At 37.2% G+C, this 24,509-nt stretch overlaps 1 protein-coding gene across 2 annotated transcripts in view; it reads left to right on the plus strand.

The window, feature by feature from the left end:
• Positions 1 to 24,509, plus strand: part of CDK19 (cyclin dependent kinase 19) — a 122,454-nt gene that overhangs the window by 83,191 nt on the left and 14,754 nt on the right. For both annotated transcript variants that reach the window (XM_074537955.1, XM_074537954.1), the window contains exons 5-9: positions 2,364 to 2,421; positions 3,661 to 3,792; positions 20,003 to 20,146; positions 20,408 to 20,477; positions 21,652 to 21,724. In XM_074537955.1, coding sequence (XP_074394056.1) covers positions 2,364 to 2,421; positions 3,661 to 3,792; positions 20,003 to 20,146; positions 20,408 to 20,477; positions 21,652 to 21,724 — 477 coding nt within the window. The remainder of the gene's footprint in view (positions 1 to 2,363; positions 2,422 to 3,660; positions 3,793 to 20,002; positions 20,147 to 20,407; positions 20,478 to 21,651; positions 21,725 to 24,509) is intronic.

Below are 24,509 nucleotides of genomic sequence, written 5' to 3' on the forward strand. Positions count from 1 at the left end.
CCTTTCCAACGTGAAATATTCTGTGAATATTGTGGATAAGGTCAGCAGATTAAAGAGTTGGGAGCTTTTTTTTCTGTGAATAAATTGCTATTTGGAGAATATTATATTGCCAGAGATAAAATACAGCTCTTGTGAGTTGTTCTGAAAGTCCTTTCTGCTTAGATTTTAGTTTTTATCTTACAAAATCTTCTGAAGTTAGAATCTTTATTTCTTACAACCTAATGCTTTTATTAGAAACAACCTCACCTATAAATCAGTGCAGTGAAATAATTTTTATCAGCTTGCTTCACTTGACAAGTAAATGCATTTTTATAGTGCTTAAAATCCAATCCTGAGTGTAAAGGTCTGTTGAAGTGTTTTTGATTCATAGAATCATTAAGATTGGAAAATCCCACTGAGATTGAGTCCAACATTAACCTCACACCACCACCATATGTGGAACTAAACCATGCCAGCAAGTGCAAATCCTCATTTTTTTGAACACTTCCGGGGATGGTGATTCTACCAGTTTCTTGGGCAGCCTGTTCCAATGCCTGCACCTGCAGCTCCCCAGCCACTTTTCCCCAGCCTGCAGCACTGCATGGGATTGTTGTCACCCAAAGGCAGGAATCAGCACTTTGCCTTGTTGAACCTCATACATTTGGCTTTGGCACGTCAATCCAGCAAACTTATGATACCCAACTCTGAATCAGTTGCTAGGCAGAAGTTTAGGAAGAATTTAATCAAGAAAACTGGAGTTCTGCTCTCTTGGTTAGGACAGTTGTATCCATATGATTTCTAACAGAGGTAAAATGTAGTGTGAACTTGCATGCGTCTCTTGCTGCCTGGTTACTGAATGTGCAGAAAGTGATTATTCTGTTCTCTGGAATATTCAATTCAGGGTAATACATAAATGTACAACCAGAGTTCAACAATTGCCTTGAGGTGTTGATTTTATTGCCATTAAATGTTAGCTAAGAGTGAGCATCATGTTTCTCTTTCCTAGATTTGCTGGTGAGTGCTCAAGGTCAATTGAAATGACTTGTGTTTTCCAAGAAGGGAGTGCATATTGCCTCTTGAATGGTTCCAGTATATGTTGGGGACTTAAAAGTCAGTGATGGTGTTGAGAATTACAGATTAAAAAAGGAAGAATAAAAGAGGCATCTGGAAAGAGAGGCAATGGTTGGAGCCAGGGAAGAACCAAAGTAAGCACTGGGTGTGGGATGGGAAGAACAGCTTCCTGGGGAAAGGAAAAAGAATAGGTAAAGTAGAGTGCTTTTTTTGTTTGTTTCCTTTTTCAAAAAAGCTAAAGGTATGTAATTTTGAGTCAAATTAGAAACCCTAGTTTGAGTGTCTCATTTCAGGTAAATAGTGGCAAGGAACTGAGAATTTAAGTGAGATTCTGACATTGGTTTTCTGGACATCTATTTCAGATTCTTGAACAAATTCTGCTTGAGCAGATGCCTCTGCAGGCATTAAGGATTTAGATATAATTATTGTTTGAATAATATTCCAGAAATCCTGCTTTGAAGCTTTGTTATGCATCTCTTCATTCAAATCACTTAATGTTTTCAATCTTGTTTACTTTTTACAGCTGTTAACACAATAGGACAAAAGCTTCCAAGGAATGACTGTTGATTTTTGAGGGAACCTAGATCCTAATTGCAGAACAATTGCTGTGATGTCATGTGCAGATTTTATGTGGTGTTCACAAACAGCTGGTTGCAAACAAATAGATTGCAAAAAAATGCCTATAAAGGTTTTGTTCTGCTTGTAAAGCCGCTGTGTGCACTGTCAAAAGCTTTTGGGATGTAGCTGTGCGTGAATACTCCTGTTTCAAGAGAATTCTCATAGCGTGAAATCAACTTTGTGGGGAAAAAAGTGTTTTTACCCATGTGATTTTTATCACTCATACACTAAAAACAAGCACAGCTCTAAAAATGTAGTTATATAGGAGGAAAACAAAAGTGGCTCTCAACTATGCATTTGTATACCAAGATTTGACATCACTTTAAATAAGTTATACCAGTAAAAGTGGTTCTTGCCATATTATTGATGTGTAGCATAAAAGGTTAATATAAAACTTTCCCCCAGAAGAAAATCTCTCCAGTGAATAGAATTATTCTAGTAACAACAGAAATGCACATTTACTTAAAGATGGCATTTTTTACTGTGAAATGTCAAAGTATATTTCTGTTTTCTAATTGTGAAATTGGTAACTAGAGATAAAAACTAAATGTCAGCAAGATAAAGATATGATACTTTGAGACTTCTAAGGATGTCTCCAGAGATGTTTTCATCATAAAATAAATGTATGTATTATATTATTCTCAAAAATAATCATCAAAGGCTGATCAGCTAAAAATTCTGCTTTTGTTTTCCAGAAACCAGCAAACATTCTGGTAATGGGTGAAGGTCCTGAAAGAGGAAGAGTCAAAATAGGTAAACTTTTTGAGAAAATTAAAGTGTGCAGCTAAGACATTACTATAATAAAAAAATGCATCTTCTGTATAAGATAGAAACAGATCTTCAGTATTCTATGAGTGTATGTATCTATAACCTCTAGTTCAATTTTAAATCTTATTCACTGACTTTACAGACTTAAGAAATTCCAAATATATTGTTAGGCTTTTCTAAACTTGCCAAGGGTATAACATGAAAGCATCTGTATGAAACAAAAAAGTAATAAGCACAGAGAACAGTGGTGATGACCAGGGTTCTTTGCACTTCTACTATGATTAGTTAGCATAAGTTAGCATTGTTACTTATAAATGGTGTTTGGTTTTTTATTTTTTATATAAATAACATTACTGCACATGTTTGTAGAGATCCAAAGGTTTGTTATGCAAAAGTTATTTGGTGTCAAGGTGAGTAACATATGTAGCTGTGATGGTCTTTATCCAAAATCTAATTCCCTTCCCAGTTTCAGTGATGTGGATATTACCTTTTTTAAATAAATCATGTGGCAATACTGAAGTTTTTGTGAAAGAAAAGTTTCAGTTTTGAATTGGGTTTAAAATGTGTGGGTTTGACAATATACCAAATTTTGTGCTTTCCCATCTAGCATTTCTTACTGTTACTTACCAGGCTCATTCTAAGGAGAATTTTTGAGTTCCATGGAATGAATGGAACTCTTAGTTTTAAAATACACCTCTGTAACAGTGCACGCTGACTCACTCTGGAGCTCATTCCTCCAAAACATGTAGGAGGCATGCCTTGAAAAATAGTGCAAAAACAATTTACACTGCAGTCATTTTAATTTTGCACTTTGGGTAAATATATAGCTGTCACAAGGACTCACAGTTTTGTAAGCATATGTAAAAATTAAGGAGAAAATATACATTAGAGACCTACTAACCTGTTGACTTTGGTTAACCAAGTTTCTGTTAGAGTTCAAAAAAATGAACAGGCATCTCTGTTATGTGAAGTTTTACAATACCATGATCAAAACACATCAGATGTTATCCTTCATCATTTTATGAATGAACTAAATTGAATTTAGCCTTGGAAAAATTTGGTCTGGTATTGTTGTAACTAGTTTTTGTTTTGTTAGAAACTTTGATTTGTAATTTTTAATGATTTTGAGCTGTAGTTGTAATTGTTTTTGACAATACTGTTGAATTTTGATTTATTTGTATTAGAATTTAAATAATCTTCTCATTTTTTCTCCCCATTCCCCAGCTGATATGGGTTTTGCAAGATTGTTTAACTCACCTTTGAAGCCATTGGCAGACTTGGATCCTGTTGTGGTGACATTCTGGTACAGAGCTCCAGAGCTCTTACTTGGGGCCAGACATTACACAAAGGCCATTGGTGAGTTGTCCTGAAGAAAGACATTTGCCTGCCAGTTCTGTAAGGACAAGTAGCCTTACAATATATGGGATGATCAGCTGACCAGATAGTTTTGGGGTTTTGTCACTGATGATCCCATCCATAAAGGATTAATCAAGATGAAAACTTTTTGAGGGCTGTGCTTTTATTTTCAATATAACCTAGGCATTTTAACTATCTAGTTTGTTTTGTTTTTTAAACAAAAATATCCTTTGAATTGGTTTATATGTTTTCTAATATTGACTTAGAAATTTTGTAATGTTGTAAAACTTCGAAAGGGAAAGATCTGTGGCATTTTTGTAGAGTGTTTCATGCCCAGATGCTTCCATGAAATGTGTGTCTTGATAAGCAGAAGGCTGGACTCCTGTGCTGTGCATAATCTGCAAATCATTTCCTCCTGATGAATTAGAAAGCTTCATGTTCAGGGAATGCTGGTAGCCATACTAGCTGCCCTAGTAAGTTCCAGAAGCACAATCAGCCTCAGTGCCCAGCTGTTTGGAGAATTAAAGCATTGAGGTGCATGGGAGGCATGCTTGGATTATATATTGAACTGCAAAGAAAACATGACCCTTTGTTAATAGTGTTAAATCATTCCTGAATACACAGATGGCTTTCTTGGCAGGCATTTTTCTGTTGCAGAAGTTTTTGGAGATGCTTTGTGGGCCTTTGTTCAGAGAGTTACAAAATACTGTGTTGTACTGGCAGCTCAGTTTGAGTGTTCTCTTGGGTGGACCAGCATTTTGAAGGCTCACAATGTGTTTTTCTTTAAAATAACTCCTGTTTATTCAGCTACCATATACAGCAAAAGGTTTGGAGAATTAATGAACTGACACCTGACTTTTTGATGTAGACTTGCATTTGCCATTTCTTTATTGCTTTTCAACTTCTATTTGGAATTCTCCAGTGCAGGAATTTATTTGTGAACTGCAGGAGAACTCTGCAGCAAAAGCTGAAGTAAGGAAGTGAGGAAAATCTGATCCATTTCAAAACAAAAAACCTGTTCCAAAGAGAAGTAATAACTGCAGACAGATTCAGTCAGGTCATAAGGGACCCTGGGAGGTTTCTTGTTCATCCTCCTGTTCAAAACAATGCCCACTATAAATTCTGCCTGGTCTGTTGGCGGGTTTGTCCAGCTACATCTTGAAAACCTCTAAGAACAGAGATTTCACACCCTCTCTGGTTAACCTGTTCCACTGCAAAATCATCCTCATAGCAAAGAAATTTTTTTTATACCTAGTTACAACTGTTTGTTTTGGTTTATGCTGATAATCTCTCACTCTCCTGTTGTATGCCATTGTCAGAGCCTAGCTCCATCATCATGGTCACCTCTGTGTAGGTTCTGGTGGGGCTGCTCTTAGATTCCTCTTCAGTCTGAACAAGCTATGTCCCTCATTATCCTCTCCTGGAGCAGGTTCTCCAGCTTCTAACCATGCTGGATACCTCTGCTTCTTGCCTTTGTTACTCCACTGTTTCATGGTTGTTACAGCCAAGGCTGCCATTGATTATCATATCCCTAACCAGGTTCTTCTTCTTCCTCAGCAGCAGATCTGAGGGATGACACATACAGTTTACCCTCAAGTCCACTAGAAATCTTTTCAGCATCCCTGAAGTGACCCTGTTTATGTTCTGTTTGTTCTCCATGATGCCCCATGGTCTCTTCACGTCCTCCCACAGCTCCTTTTGCTGGTGTCCCAGTGCCCCAACCAGAGTGTCTCTCCCAGTGTGAAGCCAGTGTCACTTTGCAGACTGACTCCTGCATGGCAGCACACTCCCTCTGCAGCTCTACCTCACCTGAGACAGAGGCATCCCAGGGGATCTGCTCCAATGGGTGCTGGGGATGGAGCCTTGTAATGCCCCTGTCCCCTGCATGCCTCTGGCACAATGTCAGTATGCAGGACATCCCTCTGGCTGTCCTGAGCAGCCAAGACCCCTGCCAGGGAGCTCAGAGACCCTGGCACAGAGCCCAAGATGCCTGTGGTTTTGATTATGACCCAAGTTAACAACCTTAGATGAAGATCTGCAAGCCATGACAAATTAAGTAGAATAATAGTGAATTTATCATGAGGTGAAAAAATAGATTTTGGGGTTTTTTAGAATGGGGGTTCAGGGGGGCAAGATGGAGGGATTTGGGTGTGTCCTGCTTTTCTCCTTCTTTTTGTTGGCCTCCATCTTCTGTGATTGGTTTAGAGTAGAAGCTCACAGTCTAACATAGGTGATAGGTATTGGAAAGTAATTGTAAACATTGTATACGTAGTTTTTAGTATAAAGACATAACAGCACCCCGGGGGCAGGCAGAGTGCCTGAACTGTCCTGCTGAGCATACCTCAGCTGGACAGGAGAAAGTATTTTATAGATAAGGAACAATAAACAACCTTGAGACCAAGAACTGAAGAGCTCTGATTCCTTCTTCAAGCACCAGGCTGGGAAAAGAGACTTTCTAACATTTCTCGGGGTCACTCTGACCAGCGAGAGACCCTGAGACAGCCCTGTCCCATGGTGACAGGAGCAGACTCTTAGAGCCTGCTTTGCATCTCCTACTATGCAGACTGGGCTGCTAACTACTAAGACTGTGTTTGCTGGAGTGTTTTAAAGAAAATACCAAGAGGATTGCCTCCAACACCTGCAAATTAGGTGCTTAAATTGCCCTATGTTCATAGTGGAAAACACTGCTGTGAAGGGACCAGATTACTGAGTGACCTGCGTGTGTGGTACAGGGAAGTTACCTCTGCTGACAGCTACCTGCTTTTGATAGATGGCATATTGTTTGGAGATTTGGGTGAGTGATATGTACCACTATCTCAGGGTATCTCTTTGAAGGGTGAATTAGTATAATGCTGTTGTTTGTTTAATTATGTCATAAATAACTTGGTTCTTGCCCTGAGGGATCTCTAGTCTATACTAAAACACAGGCAAGAAGTTCCTACGAAACTTCAGGGGATGATGGTACTTTGGAGAGATCTGGTTTTGCTAGAAGTTTATTATTTCTGAGGATTTTATTTCTTGTATCACACCAGTGAGTCACCCAGGAGGGGTGGGAATGGTTACACAGTACCTGGTATGCAGCGTGAGTGCTGAGGGGACTCAAAACTATTTGGGCAGTAAAATAAAAATAAGGAAATGAAAACAAGGAGAGTTGCAAGTTGAGATTTGTAGGCTGACTGAAGGATTAGAGGAGCGTGTGATTGAAGAGAAGAGAAAAGCAAAAAGGCACATGGAGCTGATCTATGTGCAGCTTTAAGGCAAAGAAGTGAGTAAGAAAATGACAGTAGTGATGATGTTCATTCATGCAGTTCATTGAGTCCAGACTTGTGTTTTGCTTCCAGCACTATGTGCACATAAAATAAGGCCATTTTCATGAGCTAAGCATGCTAGTGAGAGTTTAATTCAAATGCTAATGTTTTTGGCAAAAGATGCAGCTCTTAAAACTTTCTCTTAAATCTCTGTGGAAGAAATACAATTTTTAGATCTCTTAATATTATGCAATTCTCGGGAAGTCTAATGTGTTGCTTTTAGTAATAACTCAGAAATTAAGTAAGATTTAACTGCTCTGGAGTTGGAAACAATAATTTAGAAGGAAGGTGATTAGACATAGCAAATTATGGGAAAAAAAAGATTATTTAGTATAGCTACTTGTTTTCCATAGCTATTCTCCCATGTCTAATACATAACTTTTATTGATTAATAAATACAAATAAGATAAGGCTGGAAGTAGAATTTTCTCTTTCAATTTTGTCATAGTGAGAAATATTTTTGTTTGAATTTACTAGGAAATCATTGTCATCAGTTCTCTTCTGCAACATTGTCCAAAAGTGATTCAGATGTTTGCTTAGGTTTTTACTGACTTTGTCTTGATTTTACTTTATTTTAAATGTATTTTTTGTATTCTACATGTAATACTCTCTTCCTTATTTTGGTTTCACATATATTTAATTATTAGCAGTGTATTCGAAATAGCCTGGGTGCTGTCTACTGTAGTGTCCAGTTTGGTTTTATTCTTGTAATAAAGTCTTTAGGTGTGCTTGTTTGCATGTAAGTAATTCTCATACAAGATCAAAGACTGAAATTGGAATTTGACTTTTGACTTCTTCAGGATTTTTGTCTTTGATTTCTGGACCTGATCTTAGTTACATTTTATGGGTTTAACTTTGAGGGAAAATTAAAGTAAATACTTTAACTTGGAGGGAAAATTAAATAAATCTGTTTAGAAAGTGCTATATGTTACACAAAACCATATATAAGCATATTTTTATTTTTTGGGAGGTGACTTGTCAGTGATATTTGTCCTGTATTTAGTTTGTCTCTTCCTACTAATTAAATGTTCTACTTTTAATTTATTTCCTTGCAAAACAGATAGTTGATCATCCTATATATAATGTCATCTTTTAAAGAGATATAGGAATCAGGGAAATACTGTTGTTGAACAACAGAAAAAGCTTTTGCTTTCTGCGTGTTAAAAGGATAATAAAAAGCCCATTTTAGGGTTTCATGGAGAGAAATATTTCATTTCCTGTATTGTGAATGTTTGTAATGTAAGCCCTACTTGTTAATAAAAGCAATATTAATATTAAAAAGTAAGTGTATTGAAATATTAAAAGAAAATGTATTAAAATTAGTATTAATAAGTAATATTACACATGTAATACCTGGTACCATAGTTACAAGTAACTTACCAGATGAATGCAAATGGGGAAAATGGTGTTGTAGAAGCCAAAGTTCATTCTTTATTCCATTACTGCAATATGAATTTGTACTAAATTCACTATAACCTGTGAAGGTTTCCTGCATTTTCTGCATCAAAATTCAAAACCAGAATATGTTTCTCTGTGTTCATCAGGTCTTCATACTTTAGCAAAAATGTAAAACCTGCAAACAAAAGTAACTTGAACAAGCTTCAGGTGAAACCAAGTAGCTGCAAAAATGTAATTCCTTGCGAACATGGAAACTTTAATAAAATTACTGAACAACTAGAAAGTCCAGCACAACAGAAAATACTTTAAAATACTCAAAATACTTAAAAAACAAGGTTCAAGTAAGTGGCAAGATATAGTGCTCCTTTCATGTTTGGGCAAAGACTTCTGCAGTTTAATTTTAAGGAAACTAAAGGAAATGACTGTGGTAAAATGAAGGAAAAGTTAAGCTGACTTTGAGCTTGAAAGGAGACATTAATCAGAGTGAATTTTTTCACTCTGGGAACATCAGATTAGAAAAGAATATTTTAGTAGGTAAAGCAAATAGTAAGAACTCTTTCATCATAAGTTTTTAGGAAAACATGTGGCAGTCTCCAATATGATTCATTCTGGGGCATCTTGTAGCATATCAAGGTAATAACATAATTATGACTTGTTTTTATCAAGCTGCAGCTTGTTTAGTTATCAGTGCTATCAAACAAGCCTGTTATCTTGCCTCTCTTTACCACTTGCCTTAGTTAAAGCAATAGCATGTTTGATAAATATCATCAGATGACTTATAGTATTTTAGATGGTTTGGATTTTGTTGACAAAAGAATTCTTTAAAGTGATCATTCAGCCACCCATTAAGCAAGGCTAAAACACTGTCCTGAACCAAAAAAAAAAAAAAAGAATGAGCTTGTTTATAGTGAAAAAATAAACCTGGAAACCTGAGAAATCCCCATTTCTTAGGTACCTTTTTGCCCTTGTCTAAATTATAGGCCATCAGAAATGTCAGTAATGACCCTGTGATAACTGCCTTTACCAGCCCAGATGAGACTTAGGTGTAGAGAAACTGTAATTCAAATCCTGCGTAGTGCAGGGTCACCTCATTCTATTTCCAGAGTACTGTGCAGTTATGGAAGCTGGAAATATGTGAAAGGTATAATCAGATACCAAAATGCCTTTGGAAGCAAATGTCACAGGAAAATATTTGGTGTATCAGAAGGAATGAATTTATAATGTATGCTGGGATCTGTCAGAGTTTCAACAATATCATTTGACCTCATGCAGGAATAAAAGAGAGGGAAATATCTGGGGTGTATTATGTAGGATTTAGGATGGAAATATGTGCATATGTATTCCATATTGCCTATGCAGTGAGTCCCACACATTCTGAGTGCATCATATGTCCCCACTGTGCATGCACAGATTGTTGGCATGCTGGCCAGCCTGTGGGGCCTCTGGAAATCTTGGACTGATGCCTGAAGCTCTTTTGGTCTCATGTTCTGGGAGGGTTGGAAGGAAAAAAAAAATAGGACCTATCTGGAAAAGCTGGTAAGCCAGAAATTACAGGTGGGATCAGCCTGAAGACTGAAAACTCTTCAGAAAAAAGGAAAGGGGAGATTCCCACCTGTCGTCTGTGGAGCCACAGGAGCAGGGGACTGCTTTTAAGCATCAATGAGAAATATTAAGAAGAACAAATCCACAGTCAGTCAGTATTTGATTACTGCATAGGAATCCACATTCTTGTTTGTGAGAGATTTGAGGAGGGGGTTGTGGAAAAACTAGAAAAATGAAGTAAATTAGAGAGGTTTAGAAAATATTCATTTATGCGCACTGAAAAAAAAAATCTCGGGCTGCACCAAGAAGGAACCCTTGTTCATGCCCTGGGAACTGTTATACAGCATGAGGGGTAATTGGATTCAGATGATGTTTTGCGGTAAACTTGTTTTGGCATGTGGTAAACTTTCTTAATTTTGATTATCAAAGTTGTTATGCTTTTTCTGAGAGGCAAAATATTTCAATACCAAGGATTAATTGTTGCTCTCTTATCTAGTTATTGCAGGTACTGGATGATTTACTGCTGTTTTTACTTCTTGCTCTCTAAAATAACAAAATATGTCTAAAATAATCTAAAAGTTTCTTCTTTTATTAAAAAATAGACAGCATTTTCTAGTACAATAATCCAAGAAATATGAAGTTATATAAAGGATTATTAGATCACCTAATAGAACATTTTAAAGCTATATTAGTATTTTGGGAAGCTTGGGATGCTGACAGCAACTCAAGGAATACTGTCTGCAGGATTGTTGCACACTTTAACACATTAACTGTTTGGTGCTTTAGTTCTTCCTTCTTCTTACTCCTCTATTAATCTTGCTTCTCAAATATGTTATATGTTAAGTCTGGAAATTAGTTGGTGGTCATTGTCAACTCTGAAGAGCCTGAGAGGTGTGTAGTAGTTTAACAGTGAAAAGAATGAGAGCGGTGCTGTGGCTCTGACCTGTCTCTGCTGGTGTAAGACCAATGCATGTACTGTAATGTGAGCCAGGCTGTTTCATTTCTTAGGACAGTAAGCTGGGTCTCAAAAGACTTGGCTTTAAATACTGATTCAGTCCCAAGTGTTGTATGCAGTTGGCCACATTTAATTTATTCCATCCCTAGTGTTGTTTCATTATCTATAAAATGAGGACACTACTTCATGGTATTATATTGTCCTGAAGATAAAGTCAGTTAAGGATAATAGGGAACTCCAGTACAAGTATGCTGTAAATTGTTTTTGTTAACTCAATGAATGGATTATTTGTCTGAGAACCTGAGATGTCACTTAGCATCTGCAATTAACTTGAGAAATTTACACATTCTGGACATTTAAAAACAAAAATGAAAGAAAAGGAAAACAAAACCACTAAATCTTCAACACAACTACAGTCTTCTAATTGTCCTGATTTGGATTCCTTGATAAATTAACTTGTAAACTTCCACATGTGGTCACCCACTACTTTTTCTATTCTTATGACTCTCTCCCCTTTCAACACTTATGAAGGGACATACTGGATGCTTTTGCCATTTTGTTTAGTATTTTGACAGATTTGCTGCTGCATGATGATTACTGTAACTTAACTGTATATGGCCTATTTTAGAGCAGGAAAAATAATATAAAAATACTCAGAAGGCAGAATATCCTCTATAGCAATAGCTTTAGTCCTCTAGAAGTTTGAGTTAAAACCCCCCTTTTGATCAAGAGGTGCCTTTAAAAATCTGTCTACACTTAGTCCCATGTACATCAAGAATCATCAATTATTTGTGGGCCAAAAATCCCCCATACTGGTCATAGTTTTAGTTCTAGGTCTTTTTTCCTTCTAACTGTGTTTCCCTCCAAGTATCAGCTTTGTGTTCTTCCAAACTGTTAATAGGCTTGGGGACTCACATGGGTAAGCTTTTTCTTCCCTAGGATCTCACTGACTTTGCCCTTTACCAGACAGATGAGCTTTGCAGCTGCATGTTGATTCTCTAATCTTCCTGAGCAACATATGCCATGAACTCAGTTAAAAAAAAAAATAGTTTTTTTTTTTTTAAAGAAAGATTACTTAGGGAAGGAAGACAGTTTTTCTCATGCAAGTTGGTTTCACAGACATGTTACCTTCACTATTCTATGCAGTAACGAGTAGCTTTTAATGTGCACTTTTTGCTACCAAATCTGAAAAGCTGGCTTCTAAAAGTTGATTTTGGCTGACAACCAAATGCCTGCTATCCTAACAAGATGCATGCTTCTGGTGCAGAGGAGTTGTTTTAGCTGATCCTTCAGTTTGATCATCAAGCATAATTACTTCAGCAATATCAACTGAAACTTTCAACATTACAGCACTGATGGAGTAGAATGACTGGTTTTCAGGACAGGTGTGATCCCTTCACACGTTGACTTCTTGTCAATAACTGGGATTGACAGCAGAATAGCTCTTCACACCAGTTTGTTTCATGTATTATCCAAATTAGTTGCTTGTTATGCTTTGGAGTTATTGTCAGTGCCTTACTAGAAATAGTTGTAAGGCTGAAAACCTTAGTAACAGACATGTTAAGATATTGTAAAGTAAAACACTCTGTTTGGAAGGACAAAGAAGCTTCTCCAATGGTACTGTCTGGGAGGCAAGGTTTCTTCATGCACATTCCTCTCCATTAACTTAAATAAAGTAGGCATCAAAAGCTTTGATAACTTCTAGAAAAGACTGTCATGGCTTGTGAATTGAAATAGTCCAATAAAGTATTCTTCAGAGATGTTCCTTGTTACAACTCAATCTACCAGATAGCAGCGATTTTGCTCACCTTATGTTAGCTCTGAAGGTGCTGACACATTAGATCTATTAAAAAGTTGTAATAGTTAAAGACACAAGCCAAGTGAGAGCACACAACAGATAACAAACTCACTGTTCCTCTTTAGTTAGCATGGAGTTACCTGCAAAGAGTTCCACTGTCTACAAAAAAGCTGGTTTATTAAAATATTTTCCATTTAATTAGAAGAAAGTATATTTGCCTTTCAAAGAATATGTACTGCTTTCTTATTTGTTATTGTCAGTAATTTTTTCACATTATTTTATGAAATAATGTGAAAAAGAGCTGTGAATATTTCCTGAAATTTTTTGTAAATACTATTTTACCTAACAGTGGCTAATCTTGCCTATTCTTTATTCTGTCATCATTATAGGAGGAAATATTAAAAGTTTCTGTATTGGACCTGCCTAATACTTTGCAATATAAGAGAGATTCATGGCCTTTGCAATAAGTTTTCATACTTCCTTTACTTGCTGCAGTTTGATACTTGGCAGTGGGAAGTAGCCCTGAAGCTACAAAGCTGCCTTTTGTCATCCATGACATTCCTCAGGCTTTTGAAGAGTTGTCAGTGAAAGGCCATTTTTCTTTTTTCCCTTGTTTCCATGAAGCTTGCCAGGGTACCTCTTGTACCCTTGGAGGTATAAGCATGGCTATTGCTGCAACAAAAGCAGCAGTATGTTCTTTACTAAATCTTGGAGGTGATGGAGTTGTCATAATGTTCCTCTGCCATCTCCAACCATCTAAAGATTTAGGATTAAGAAAAAAGCAAGACTGTAACACCCTTTCCATGCCAGTACTAAGGGCTTGTCCCACTGACCCAATTCCTTGCCCTGAAATGGCACCACCTGAGGCTGGAGCAACCACAGGTTCTGGAGGAACTGAGAGGAGAAAGAAGATGGAACTGTCACTCTATTCTGCATTCATGCAGCCATCCCTCTGTGCTCCTGGGGAAGTTAGCTGCTCTACTCTTAGCTAATGTAGTGGCCCATCTGTTTATGCAGCAGTAGTCTTGGAGACACGAGTGAGGAGTTAAAGAATTGCTGGTGACAATGTGGTGTAGAGGATTCATGGCTTGGGGAGAGAGGAGTCTTTGAGAAGACAGTCACTGAAAATCCTTGCAAAAGCAATATGATGTTGGGGTTTCGTTCTCAAGGTACTGATGGTGGCAGAAGTCAAATTCTTAGGCTCTGGAGTTACAGTTGTTGGTAAGATTTCAGCCTTGATGATTCCTGTCTTCAGGAATCTACAGATTTTAAATACAAGGTTTCATATAGAACCATAAACCCGAAATTTCCAAATTATAGGATATGAAATTCTGTAAACTAAAGATTAAGTTCTTTTACAGGATTTCGCTGTTTGAAATCATATTTTTGCTCCGTGAAAGGACTATTTAGGGCCTCTGGATTTGTTGCCACTCCCTGTATTAAATCTATTGTTCCTGTGTTGTCAAGCTTAGCACAGTAATTTTAGTATAATGTTCCAAGCTAGATAATGTATCTAATGCATAGTGGAAGTCTGAAATCATATAATCCAGGATCTTCATTTAATGATATACTGAGGAGTAGAAATTTAAATGGGAAAATAAGGTATTTTGATAACCTTGAATACTTTTGTTAAGAGAGAATGTTGGAAGCCTGGCCCATTAAAGCACTGCAGAAAATAACAGTTGATTTAAGTGAACTCAGAATTTCAGTCAAGATGCTTAAAATTTTTTTTTTGTATTAATTGAGATTAATTAAATTGTTAGTGCAAACATGAGAAGGCAGCTTAGTTTAAAATGCTAGGATGGAGGCATAGAGGTAAAAAGAAAAGTAAGGATGGTGCATTTCATTATTAATTCAAGTTAGTATGGTTTTGCAGTTTAAAGTTTTGAATTATCTTGACATTACATCATGGCACAGATGGTACACTTTTGAAATAAAACATTGTTCTTAGATACATGGTTGGCTGGCTGTGAGCATCCCTCGGATTAGTGGGAGGTGTTGCTTCTGTCTGCAGCACAGTCATCTTTGTGGCTTTACAGTGTAAGTTTTTCTTCAGTCAGGGTCTGTAGAGATGCTGTTTGTTAAAAATTGGTCAACATTTCCTAACATCAATGAGTGAAAGCAAATTTCTGACCCTTAACCCACTGGCACATTTTTGCTTCCCCTTGAAAAGCCTGTCACATGAAAATGTTTGACCCCATTTTCAGTTCTTCATAGAAGGTGTCAAATGTAAAAAGCTAATAACTACTTCCTCAACCTTCTGTTTTGCTGACTAAAGTTTAAATGAAGCACATCAAAATTGGGACCTTAATGTATGAATGGGAAGGTCTTTCCCTTGTGTATATGTATGATAACAGAACATATGTAACAGGCATGTTCTGTACGCCTTACCAGACCTGTTTAAGGGTGTATTATTTTCTTAAATCTAATTTCTACTGCTAAACCAGCATAAAAATTAATAAACTATTTTTCTATACTATCTCTGTGCTCCTAGACTCTTGTGTATAAAGGTTCCAGGTAAGTCCAGAATGTGCTGTTGTGCTCAGCATGAGATGGAGGTTTTTTTTTAATAAGAGGTTTTATCTTTTCATTAGACCAATTGATGGCTATTTGAAAAACTTAGACACGTTTGCCTGTACAGCCTCATTTTAGGTTTCCAGTCCGTTGGTGTGTTTGATATCCTTGCCTTGAATGGAAAGTTTTGGAGGATCTTAAGTAAATGCTGTGGCTCTTACAGGTGGCCTGAAAAGCCCTGTTTGGGATAAGGTCTTGCTAACTAGCTCTTGGGGAGCCTGGTTGTTGCATTAGCCCTTGGCAGGTGCAGGGAAGCTGTGTTCTGCTGTCTGTCCTTCTGCTCTTCACTGCCTTTACCAGCATTCACTTGTGTCCAAGAGTAGACTTTGTGTTCAAAACGTTCAAAACAACAACAGGAAAAAAGCACTTTGGTTGAGTACTGATGCTATTATGCTAAACCTACCTAATGATGAATTCCTCTGATTGATTGCACCTAAATAGATGTTTTCCAAGTCTTTACTTGCTTTTTTAAAAGAGAATTTTATTAAAATTCTATGAGACTAAGAGACCATTTATTTCTTTTCTTGGTTATAGTTAAGAATTATGATGTATTTAATCTTGGATTCTGTCCTGTGTTCACTGAAAAGTGTTGCTTAATATGTATGGGAGAAGATGTTTCCTTTTATGAGTCAAGGCTATTGCTTAATAAATTGTCTTATTGTTTTAAGTGGTCATCCTATTCTCAAAGAATGTTTCCAAGATACTGGAACAAATACAGAAATGAGATTATTGTTCCATAGAAATGAAAGAATACACGAGCATTTGTCTGCTTGATCAGCCCTATCATTGAAACAGCATCCCTTTGTTCTTGCTTCTTGGCTACAGTGCTAAAGTAGAGCAGGACATGCAGGATTTTCTCAGCTGACCTATAAAGCTATCAGAGTCCCAGATTTTAAAACTGGGACATAGACAGCCATACAAATATTTTAATAATCTGTGCACACAGGCATTTATATAAAAAGTCTGTTAACCAATCACAAGTGTCCATCCATTAAAGGCTGCGGTTTATTTCTTTTCACAAAATTATATGGTAATTGAGAGGTATTGTCATAGTGAAGGATATTTCAGTGGACAACAGGTTTGAATGGAACCTGAGGAAGTTGTGTGGTTAAGAGTCACTCCTACCCCTCTTTCCAGAGCCAGAGAACAAAATTGGTTTGCACTGGGGTCCAGTGTAAACTTGAGGAAAGTGAGGAGTTTGTAAGTCTTGGGGATGGAGGAGAACATGAGCAAAACAACACAGCCCAGCAGACAGTAAAAGCCTGTTACCATGGATCAGTCCTGAAGCCTGATGACAGTGGAAGAGACTGTAGGAAACAGAACCATCTTTACAGGAATGGTTGTGTTACTCTGGTAAACTTATTAGCATTCCCCCAAGACATCAGGATGGGAAAACATTTTCTCCCAAGATGAGAAAACAGTTAGTACCCAGTACAATTCTGTAGGACTTTTGTGTCCCAGTTTTCAGTGGGTCTGGGACCTTACAAATGGACACCTACAGTAGTTTTAGCTTTGGCTCAGGAGCAGTGAGGCTACTCACCATCTTGATCACTAGTAGAGGGGAGAGGAGAGAATTAATTGTTGGATAATTTTTGACACTTATATTGGTGCTTGCTTTTTAAAAAAAGTTTTATTTATAATTAATTTTTTAATATAACATTATAAGAAGTTCCTTTAGTGCTAGAGACAGATGATGTGCATTAGAATAATAAAATACTGTACTTGAAAAATATTACTTGTGTACTTTAAGGTTTGCTCTGTCAGTGTCCACTACTGAGGAGTAGTAGGTGCTACTTGGAATATATTTGAAGTAGATGTAATAATCATTAATTTTTAAGGGTCATAAATGGAAAACCTTGGATGGCACTAGGCAAGGACTTTTTTCCCATAGTTAGACCTAAGTCATGTGTTTGGTTGACTACTGTGAACAATGTAGGATATAAATACCTATTAAGATTGCTTGTATCTATGAAGTGTTTAAACTTAGCAGAATTATTGAAGCATTCCTGCTAGGAAAAGTGCCACATGTGGTACATTATTATTGCAAATTATTAATGTTTTTTAGAAGAAACAAACAAAAGGACTAGCTAATCTTGGCAGAAAATCATTAACTGTGAATGGTATCATATATGCCAAGGATGTGTTCTCGATCAGGTTACATAAAAGGTTCATGAAGAGAAGACCCTGACCTGCTTGAGCTGCATGGCTGCAAGGCCTTTTCCATATATTTAATATTTTCTTGCATAAATTAAAGCTTCAGGTTTTCTGCACCAAATCTTTTGGGTTACTTTATATTAATTCTTCAGAGATTAAGAAGAGGAGGAAACATAAAGGGTTGAACCCCGCCATATGAACTGCTAGAGAATATAACAATTGGTCAGAGTTAAAGTAGTCTCATGTTTGACTTGCCCAGTAATGCTATCCCACAGAAAATTATAACCATCTTGGGAGTTTCCAGTGTTTTTACAGATGTAACATCCAGTTGGTACAATGTTTGTCTTTCTGAATTCTCAGAGGGTTTAAAATGCACTCTCTATACACTCTATAGTGGCTCTTCTCTCACACGGTGCGGGTGATGAAGGAAAAACTGTTTTGAAGTTTGCTGTGTCACATCAGGGAGATTTCCTAGTTCTGTTTTGCTGCCAGGGAGAATACTAGATTACTAGATTTTACCTTTTTTTCATTAAAAGGAAAAGATCAGTCTGGATAGAGCAGTTAAAAATGTCATAATGAGCAATGGCCCAGCCTCTCCCTCACAATGTGATGGACAGTGAGCACTGTAGAAAGCCATGAAAACTAGGAGAGCTGCAATTCTTTTGGCCTCTAGATAAGCCATCTCCAAAAGGATTTGCTATCATATGAAAATGAGTGAAGAGATACTGTTAAATGAAGATTTCATTCTTCAATTAATAAGTAATTTCCATTCTGGAGTAGATAATTTATGCCTACTGCCCAGGCAGCAATTGTGATTAATATGCTGCATTAGTTGCCTGAGTAGATAAAATCTCAGCAGCTGAAGATCTTGTTTTCATGCAGATAAGGCTAATAGGGAAATCAAAGGAAGATAAAACCTCGAGAATGTGATGTAATGCACAGAGCAAGTTATACCCTGTCAAAACTGTAAAGCCTGAATGAAATGTTATCAGATTTTCCTGTAAGGGAGCTTGGAAGAAAGGGTTATATATTGGGACACCTCAAGCTCCACACCTGTAACAGGATGGAAATGGAGCTGACCAGTTTTGGCAAACAGAGTGTGATGGCTCATGTCTTTGTTTCCCACATAAGGAGAGCAGTTGTTTCTTAAGGACACCCTGTGTCTCATAGGCAGCATGGGCTAGACACCACCATTGACACCAAGTGGGGTTTGGAGTCTCCGATTAATTGCAACAACCAAGAGGCTTTTCTTGGTGTTTTCTTTAGTCTTAATCCAGTAAACTAAACTCTGTTTAAAGAATTTTGTATCTCTTAGACTTATAAATTAAAATTAAATTGCCTTTTGCATTTATTCTGTTAAATTATAAAAAATAAAAAAGGCTCATCTAATTTAACTTCACTTACTACACAAGTCTCCACACTCTTCTATTCAGCAGACTATACTTATTATTAATCTGTTCCCAACACCTTCTCCAAAGTTGTATCCCCCAGTATCCCAAACACATATTTATCAGTATAGCAAATCCTTAAATCCTTTTTTTTCTTTTTTTTTTTTTTTTTTTGCTTGGTTGTTTGTTTTGGTTTGGTTTTTTGACAAAAAAACCTCTTCTCACTGGCAAATTCACACTTTCTTTTTAAGAGGCATAGTAAATCCATATTTGGGTCATACAGAACACTAGGATGGATGGTAATGAGCAGTAACTAAAATGCATGCATGTAATCTGAAAAACTATTCTCTCATAAATTAATGTTTTGGTCCACAATAGATTTAATCTAAAAAAGTATATTAATGAGAGTTTTATGAAATAGAAGTTTTGCGTTTTCTTCTTTCAGTATATAGAATCATTAAGGTAGAACAGATCTCTAAGATCATCAAGTCCAACTGTCAAATATCATGCTATTGTTTTCTTTATGTACATGAGATGTAGATGATACAGTTAAAGTATTGTTGCTGTGGGAGTCAGTTGTCAAGTAGGATTTTAATTTTTTCCAAGTTTTGTACTCACTTTTCTACACTTGATTAAAATTAGGATCTTTTTTCCCTCATTTTAACCAGCTTGCACCATTTGGTTAAACATATGAGCCATTAGTCTTCTCCTTAGTATTTATTTGGTTCTCAATTATCTGTTTGGAATTGTTCTGAAATATGTGGTAGCAGTATTATTGCAATGTATCTTTGATCAGCTGAATGCCCTTTAAGCTATGTTGTAAGCAAATATTGTGTAGGTTTCTGACATAACTGGGAATATTTTAAGTGCTGGGCTGCCAGGGTGCAAATTGGATTTTGAGAGTTTAATTTTAGTTTATAGAAAGCATATCTCCAGATTTTACCCTTTTTAATGTATTATGTTAATTCATTGTTTTTTAAATGTGAAGCATTTTGTCTTAATGTGGTTATACAGGTTGAGAAATCGTGCAGAAACAAAAAACAGAACAATTGAGTACAGCAAATTTTCATTAGTTATCCTCCTTCTTTTGTAGATATTTGGGCTATTGGCTGTATATTTGCTGAACTATTGACTTCAGAGCCTATATTTCATTGTCGCCAGGAGGACATCAAAACAAGTAATCCTTTTCATCACGATCAGCTAGACCGCATTTTCAGTGTAATGGGATTCCCTGCAGGTAATTTATTTTCATTAAAGCAGCAGGCATAATGCTAGTGAGTTGTTTGTTGTTTTTTTCCTAAAGGAAATTACTAGTTGTTTGTATAGGTATGAAGAAACTGTCAGTTTGATGGATTTGGAAATGCTGGCAATTAAAGAACAATAGCACTGGCCAACAAACAGAAAGACAAACAACTCCTGTAGTTATTTCTTCCTGAGTATTACATAACCAACACATTCAGAATTGTAAATGATTTCTCTTTTTTCCACACTACTGAAGATAAAGACTGGGAAGACATAAGGAAGATGCCAGAATATCCAACTCTTCAGAAAGATTTTAGAAGAACAACGTAAGTGATGATCATGTAACAACAGTTCATTGAATGTGGGGGAGGCAGAGATCAGCTCCTATGCTCTGACTTCTTGGGGATTTTGAAGTATTTGGGTTCTACCTCTGTGGCAGCTGTCCTGTTTGAATTAGCTGGTTTACATGAATGGTGTTCTCTCCCTCAGCTGCTTGTTAAGAACATGAACTGAGTGGCCTCCTCATTTCTCTAGAAGGGGTTGCCATAAGTGTAATTTAATCTATGGCAGGCACAGACAAATGAGCTTCCTTAACCCATTTCTATTACATATTAAAGGTAATGTTGTTCATTTTGTGTGAGGAATAATAGGGAAGCACTGGTATTTTTGACAAGTGGATATGTGGGGGCAGCAATGTAGTGGACAGAAATTTCTATTGAAGGTAACATGTTCCATAGATTGCGATTCAAAGCCTGTCCAGGATCTGAGAATTTTCCATTTTCACTGTTTCCTGGTGCTTTGGCTAAGTTAGTCAAGTGGTGATAATAGATCAGAACTGGTAAGGAGTCACATGGACTCCTTAAAGTAAGGTAGAGGACATAGATTTGGGAGTTTTGGATTCTATTTCCAGCTCAGACATGGATTCATTACACTGGCTTTACACAAAATATGAAGCTTCTTTTTTTTTGAAAATGGCTGTAGATAACCTCTGGAGCTGTGAATTAAAGGCAAGGCACATGTCATAGGTATTTAGGGCAGTTTTGAGCTTGGGAGCTGTAAGGACTATATGGTTTTCTGGAGGTTGGGGAGACAGAATGGTAATCTAACTGCTCTGCCAAGTTCTAACCAGAAACAATGGCTTAAATGTTGAGCTGTGATGAGCTGCTGAATGCTTTCTGTGGCAGAGTTCCTTTGGAAAAATATAGTATCAGCTTCAAGTCATGTCTCTGTCATTGTCCTTATCAACAGCTTATCCATATAACATAAAAGTTGCATGTTTCATGGAGATAATCTTTACACAGTTGATAGCACTCTTGCTGGTGAAAAGCACACTTTATGTGTGCAACTGCTAGATGAATATCTGACATGTCTTCTGATAGCAGTTCTTTTTTGCAGTTTACTTCTTGAGGGTTGGGAGATGTTTCTGTGGTCACTTGCTAGAGTTCCATGTTTTTAATGCACTATTATTTCAGACATGTTTTTCTTTAACCTATTTTTCAGATATGCCAATAGTAGCCTCATAAAATACATGGAGAAACACAAAGTCAAGCCTGACAGCAAAGTTTTTCTTTTGGTAGGTGCAACTTGAAAATTGCTGTGATGATAGGAATGAAATTGCATTTCTAAGGGTAATATCTGTGTCTGTTTTCCTATCTCATTCTAATGAACACCAATGTTAAAGAAAGCTATTTATCAGTAACTGGCCATTTTTGAAATGTGTTTTCTTCATACACAAATTGCTTAAACTGCTGGAATTGAAGATCTGAGAATCTTCTCTAGTTAAGATCTGCAAGACACTTGTATACCCAGCCTTACCTTTAGGCCTGCTGTGCAAATAAGAGAGTGAGTTTAATATGTGTCTTGATTCTCTGTGGCTTCAGAGACCTAAAGAGCCCCCAAAATCTACAGAGTTTTGTGAAGAAAGGGAAGAGGAAAGGAGAAATTTATTTCCTGTAGTAATTTGGTTTTCTTTTTCTTCCCTCTAACAGTAGTCCACCACTGTTCTGGGGATGATTCCAAACAAAATCCCTAAACATATATTTGCTGGTTGCCTAGTTGAGTCATGCATTGTAGGCCAACACAGGGTTGCTCTGTCTAATACAGCACAATTTCTGGATGTCTCTGTGATGACTTAGTGCTGTTTAAATTTAGGAATGAAGTTCAAAGTGACTTTGCTAATGCTGTGTACAGGGAGCTCTGTAATGAGGCTCTTGGTGCAGCTTGACTTTCAGTGGTCTGTTTTCAGTTACAAATTCAGCATAGCAGTCATCTCTCTACATCCTGGCAAAGATATGCTTTTTGACTCATTAGTTGCTGCTGGATGATGACACAAATAGCTGTGGAAACAGAATAGGTTGGTCCCAAGTAGGTGGAAGGGAAGAATTTCCATAAGAACAGTGCAGCTTGAAGAAAAATTAATTAAAATTTCTTAAACTCAACTTACTGGGCACACATTGGAATCACCTGGAGGGTAAGCCTAACTGAAGAGATGACAATTAGAGACATCATTAGTTAGCACATGAATTTCCATGTTTTCCTACCAAAAGTGGAGTCCACCAGAAAACCTGCTTGCTGTCATCTTACTAATTCTCTAAGGCTGAACACTGAGTTCAGAATCATCTTGGGTGGGTTGGCTGCTTTTCCCAGGGGGAATATTAAGCAGATCTCTGAAGAACAACAAAACCAACTGTACTTTGCCCTTCTTTCTGAACGTCGTGACAAAGACTTAGTTCTCTAAGTAAGGTGGTTTGTTAGATTTTTCTCACAGCTCAAGGAGTGGATAAGGGTGGGTTAATGATCAGCTACAGAGGCAGAGGCTGATCTCAAATAGGTCAGTCTCCCAAAGCTCTGAATAAAAATGCCCACTGGTATGGGGATACCTTCCTGATATCTCATTGCTGTACATTGGAGGTACATATATTGTGAAGCAGACTCCTTAAAACTCCTTGTTCATATCCAAGGTAGTTATTTTTATGAGATGATCTCCATCTTGCAGGGTGACCTCTGAAGATGTTTGCTTTGTAGCAGTCATTGATTGTGACTGTGCTAATGAGTGCAGGAAGTGTGGTTCGTGGGGAACAGATGGCATCAAGTAGATCAGTGCAGGATAGCAAGTGACTCTTGACAAAGAGAATGATATTATGCCATTCTGCTGATTGACATTGAATGATAATGTCTACATGAAGGGCAGAATGTTTTCCATTCAAGAAGATGCATCTGTTCTCGCTGTCCTGGAAGAGTTACAAGCATAGTATTCATAGCTGTCATGTCAGGCCAGTGGAGCCTAAGAACTTGAGACCTGCTGGGAAGTATGAGATTTTGGTGAAATCTAGCTTCATTGGTTTTGTTTCCTATGTTGTCTTAGCAGCTGCTGCCCTAAAAACAAATTGTCTCCAGACTTTTTTTTAAATTCATTTTCCCAGAAGCTACAGATAATCAGAGTTTCTCAAAGTTGGTTCACAGTAACATCAGCAATAGGCAGATTATCTTGCTGGGAGTGATATTGTGTGTGGTATTACTTGGAATGGGCTACCTGATTGTATCTTCAGGATTGAAGCAGGAATGATAAGGGAAGGAGTCCGGGGGCAGAAGTTCATGCCCTGTGCTCTTCTGTCAATGATGACGTCTGGTACCAGGAGTGGCCTTGTACAGATTATGCATTTTTGTCTCTACAAGTCACTGTGGAGGAACTAGGAAATTTGTATAACCTGTAATGGAGCCAGAAGCTGCTCTAGCTGACAAAAACATATCATGTAGGGAAAGGTGATTTGAAGTAAAGATACTGAGTACCAAACTCTTGTCTGTATTGTACTGTGTGAGGTCACTATGTAGAGGGCTAACATGTCATTAGATGCACAGAAAATGTAAGGTTAAGAGTTATCTGACCACACAAAAATACAGTAAATAAGTGCCCATTCAAACCCTCCAGGTGTATACAATGCAGGAATAACTTGAGTTGTATCTCTAGGCAAGTAGCAGAAACTCATTTAGGAGCTAGTTCCAAATGAACTGATGGGTGGAGAGACAGCCCAAATGGCTCTGTTTTGCTGTGAGTCTTTTGAGGTTTGTGGCCCATAAAGTACATGAGTAAGTGTTGGGAAGGAAATGGCAAAAGTACAGAGAGTTTTGAGACCTAATCTATCAAGTAGGGTTAAGTGCAACTACTGAAAAATTCCTTGTGTTTCCTTTCTTGAGGAGGGTGAGTGCTTTTACTGGGGCTGTTTACTGTCACATCTATATATAGAATATAGAATTGTATGTCAGGTTTTTAATTTATTGGAATAAAAAGCCCCAAATACTCATGCCAAAATCACATTCTTTTGTTGAATATCCAGGCAGTTTTTGTTGGAGACCTGAAA

The sequence above is a fragment of the Zonotrichia albicollis genome, chromosome 3, assembly GCF_047830755.1.
Source record: "Zonotrichia albicollis isolate bZonAlb1 chromosome 3, bZonAlb1.hap1, whole genome shotgun sequence".
NCBI classification, from domain to species: Eukaryota; Metazoa; Chordata; class Aves; order Passeriformes; family Passerellidae; genus Zonotrichia; species Zonotrichia albicollis.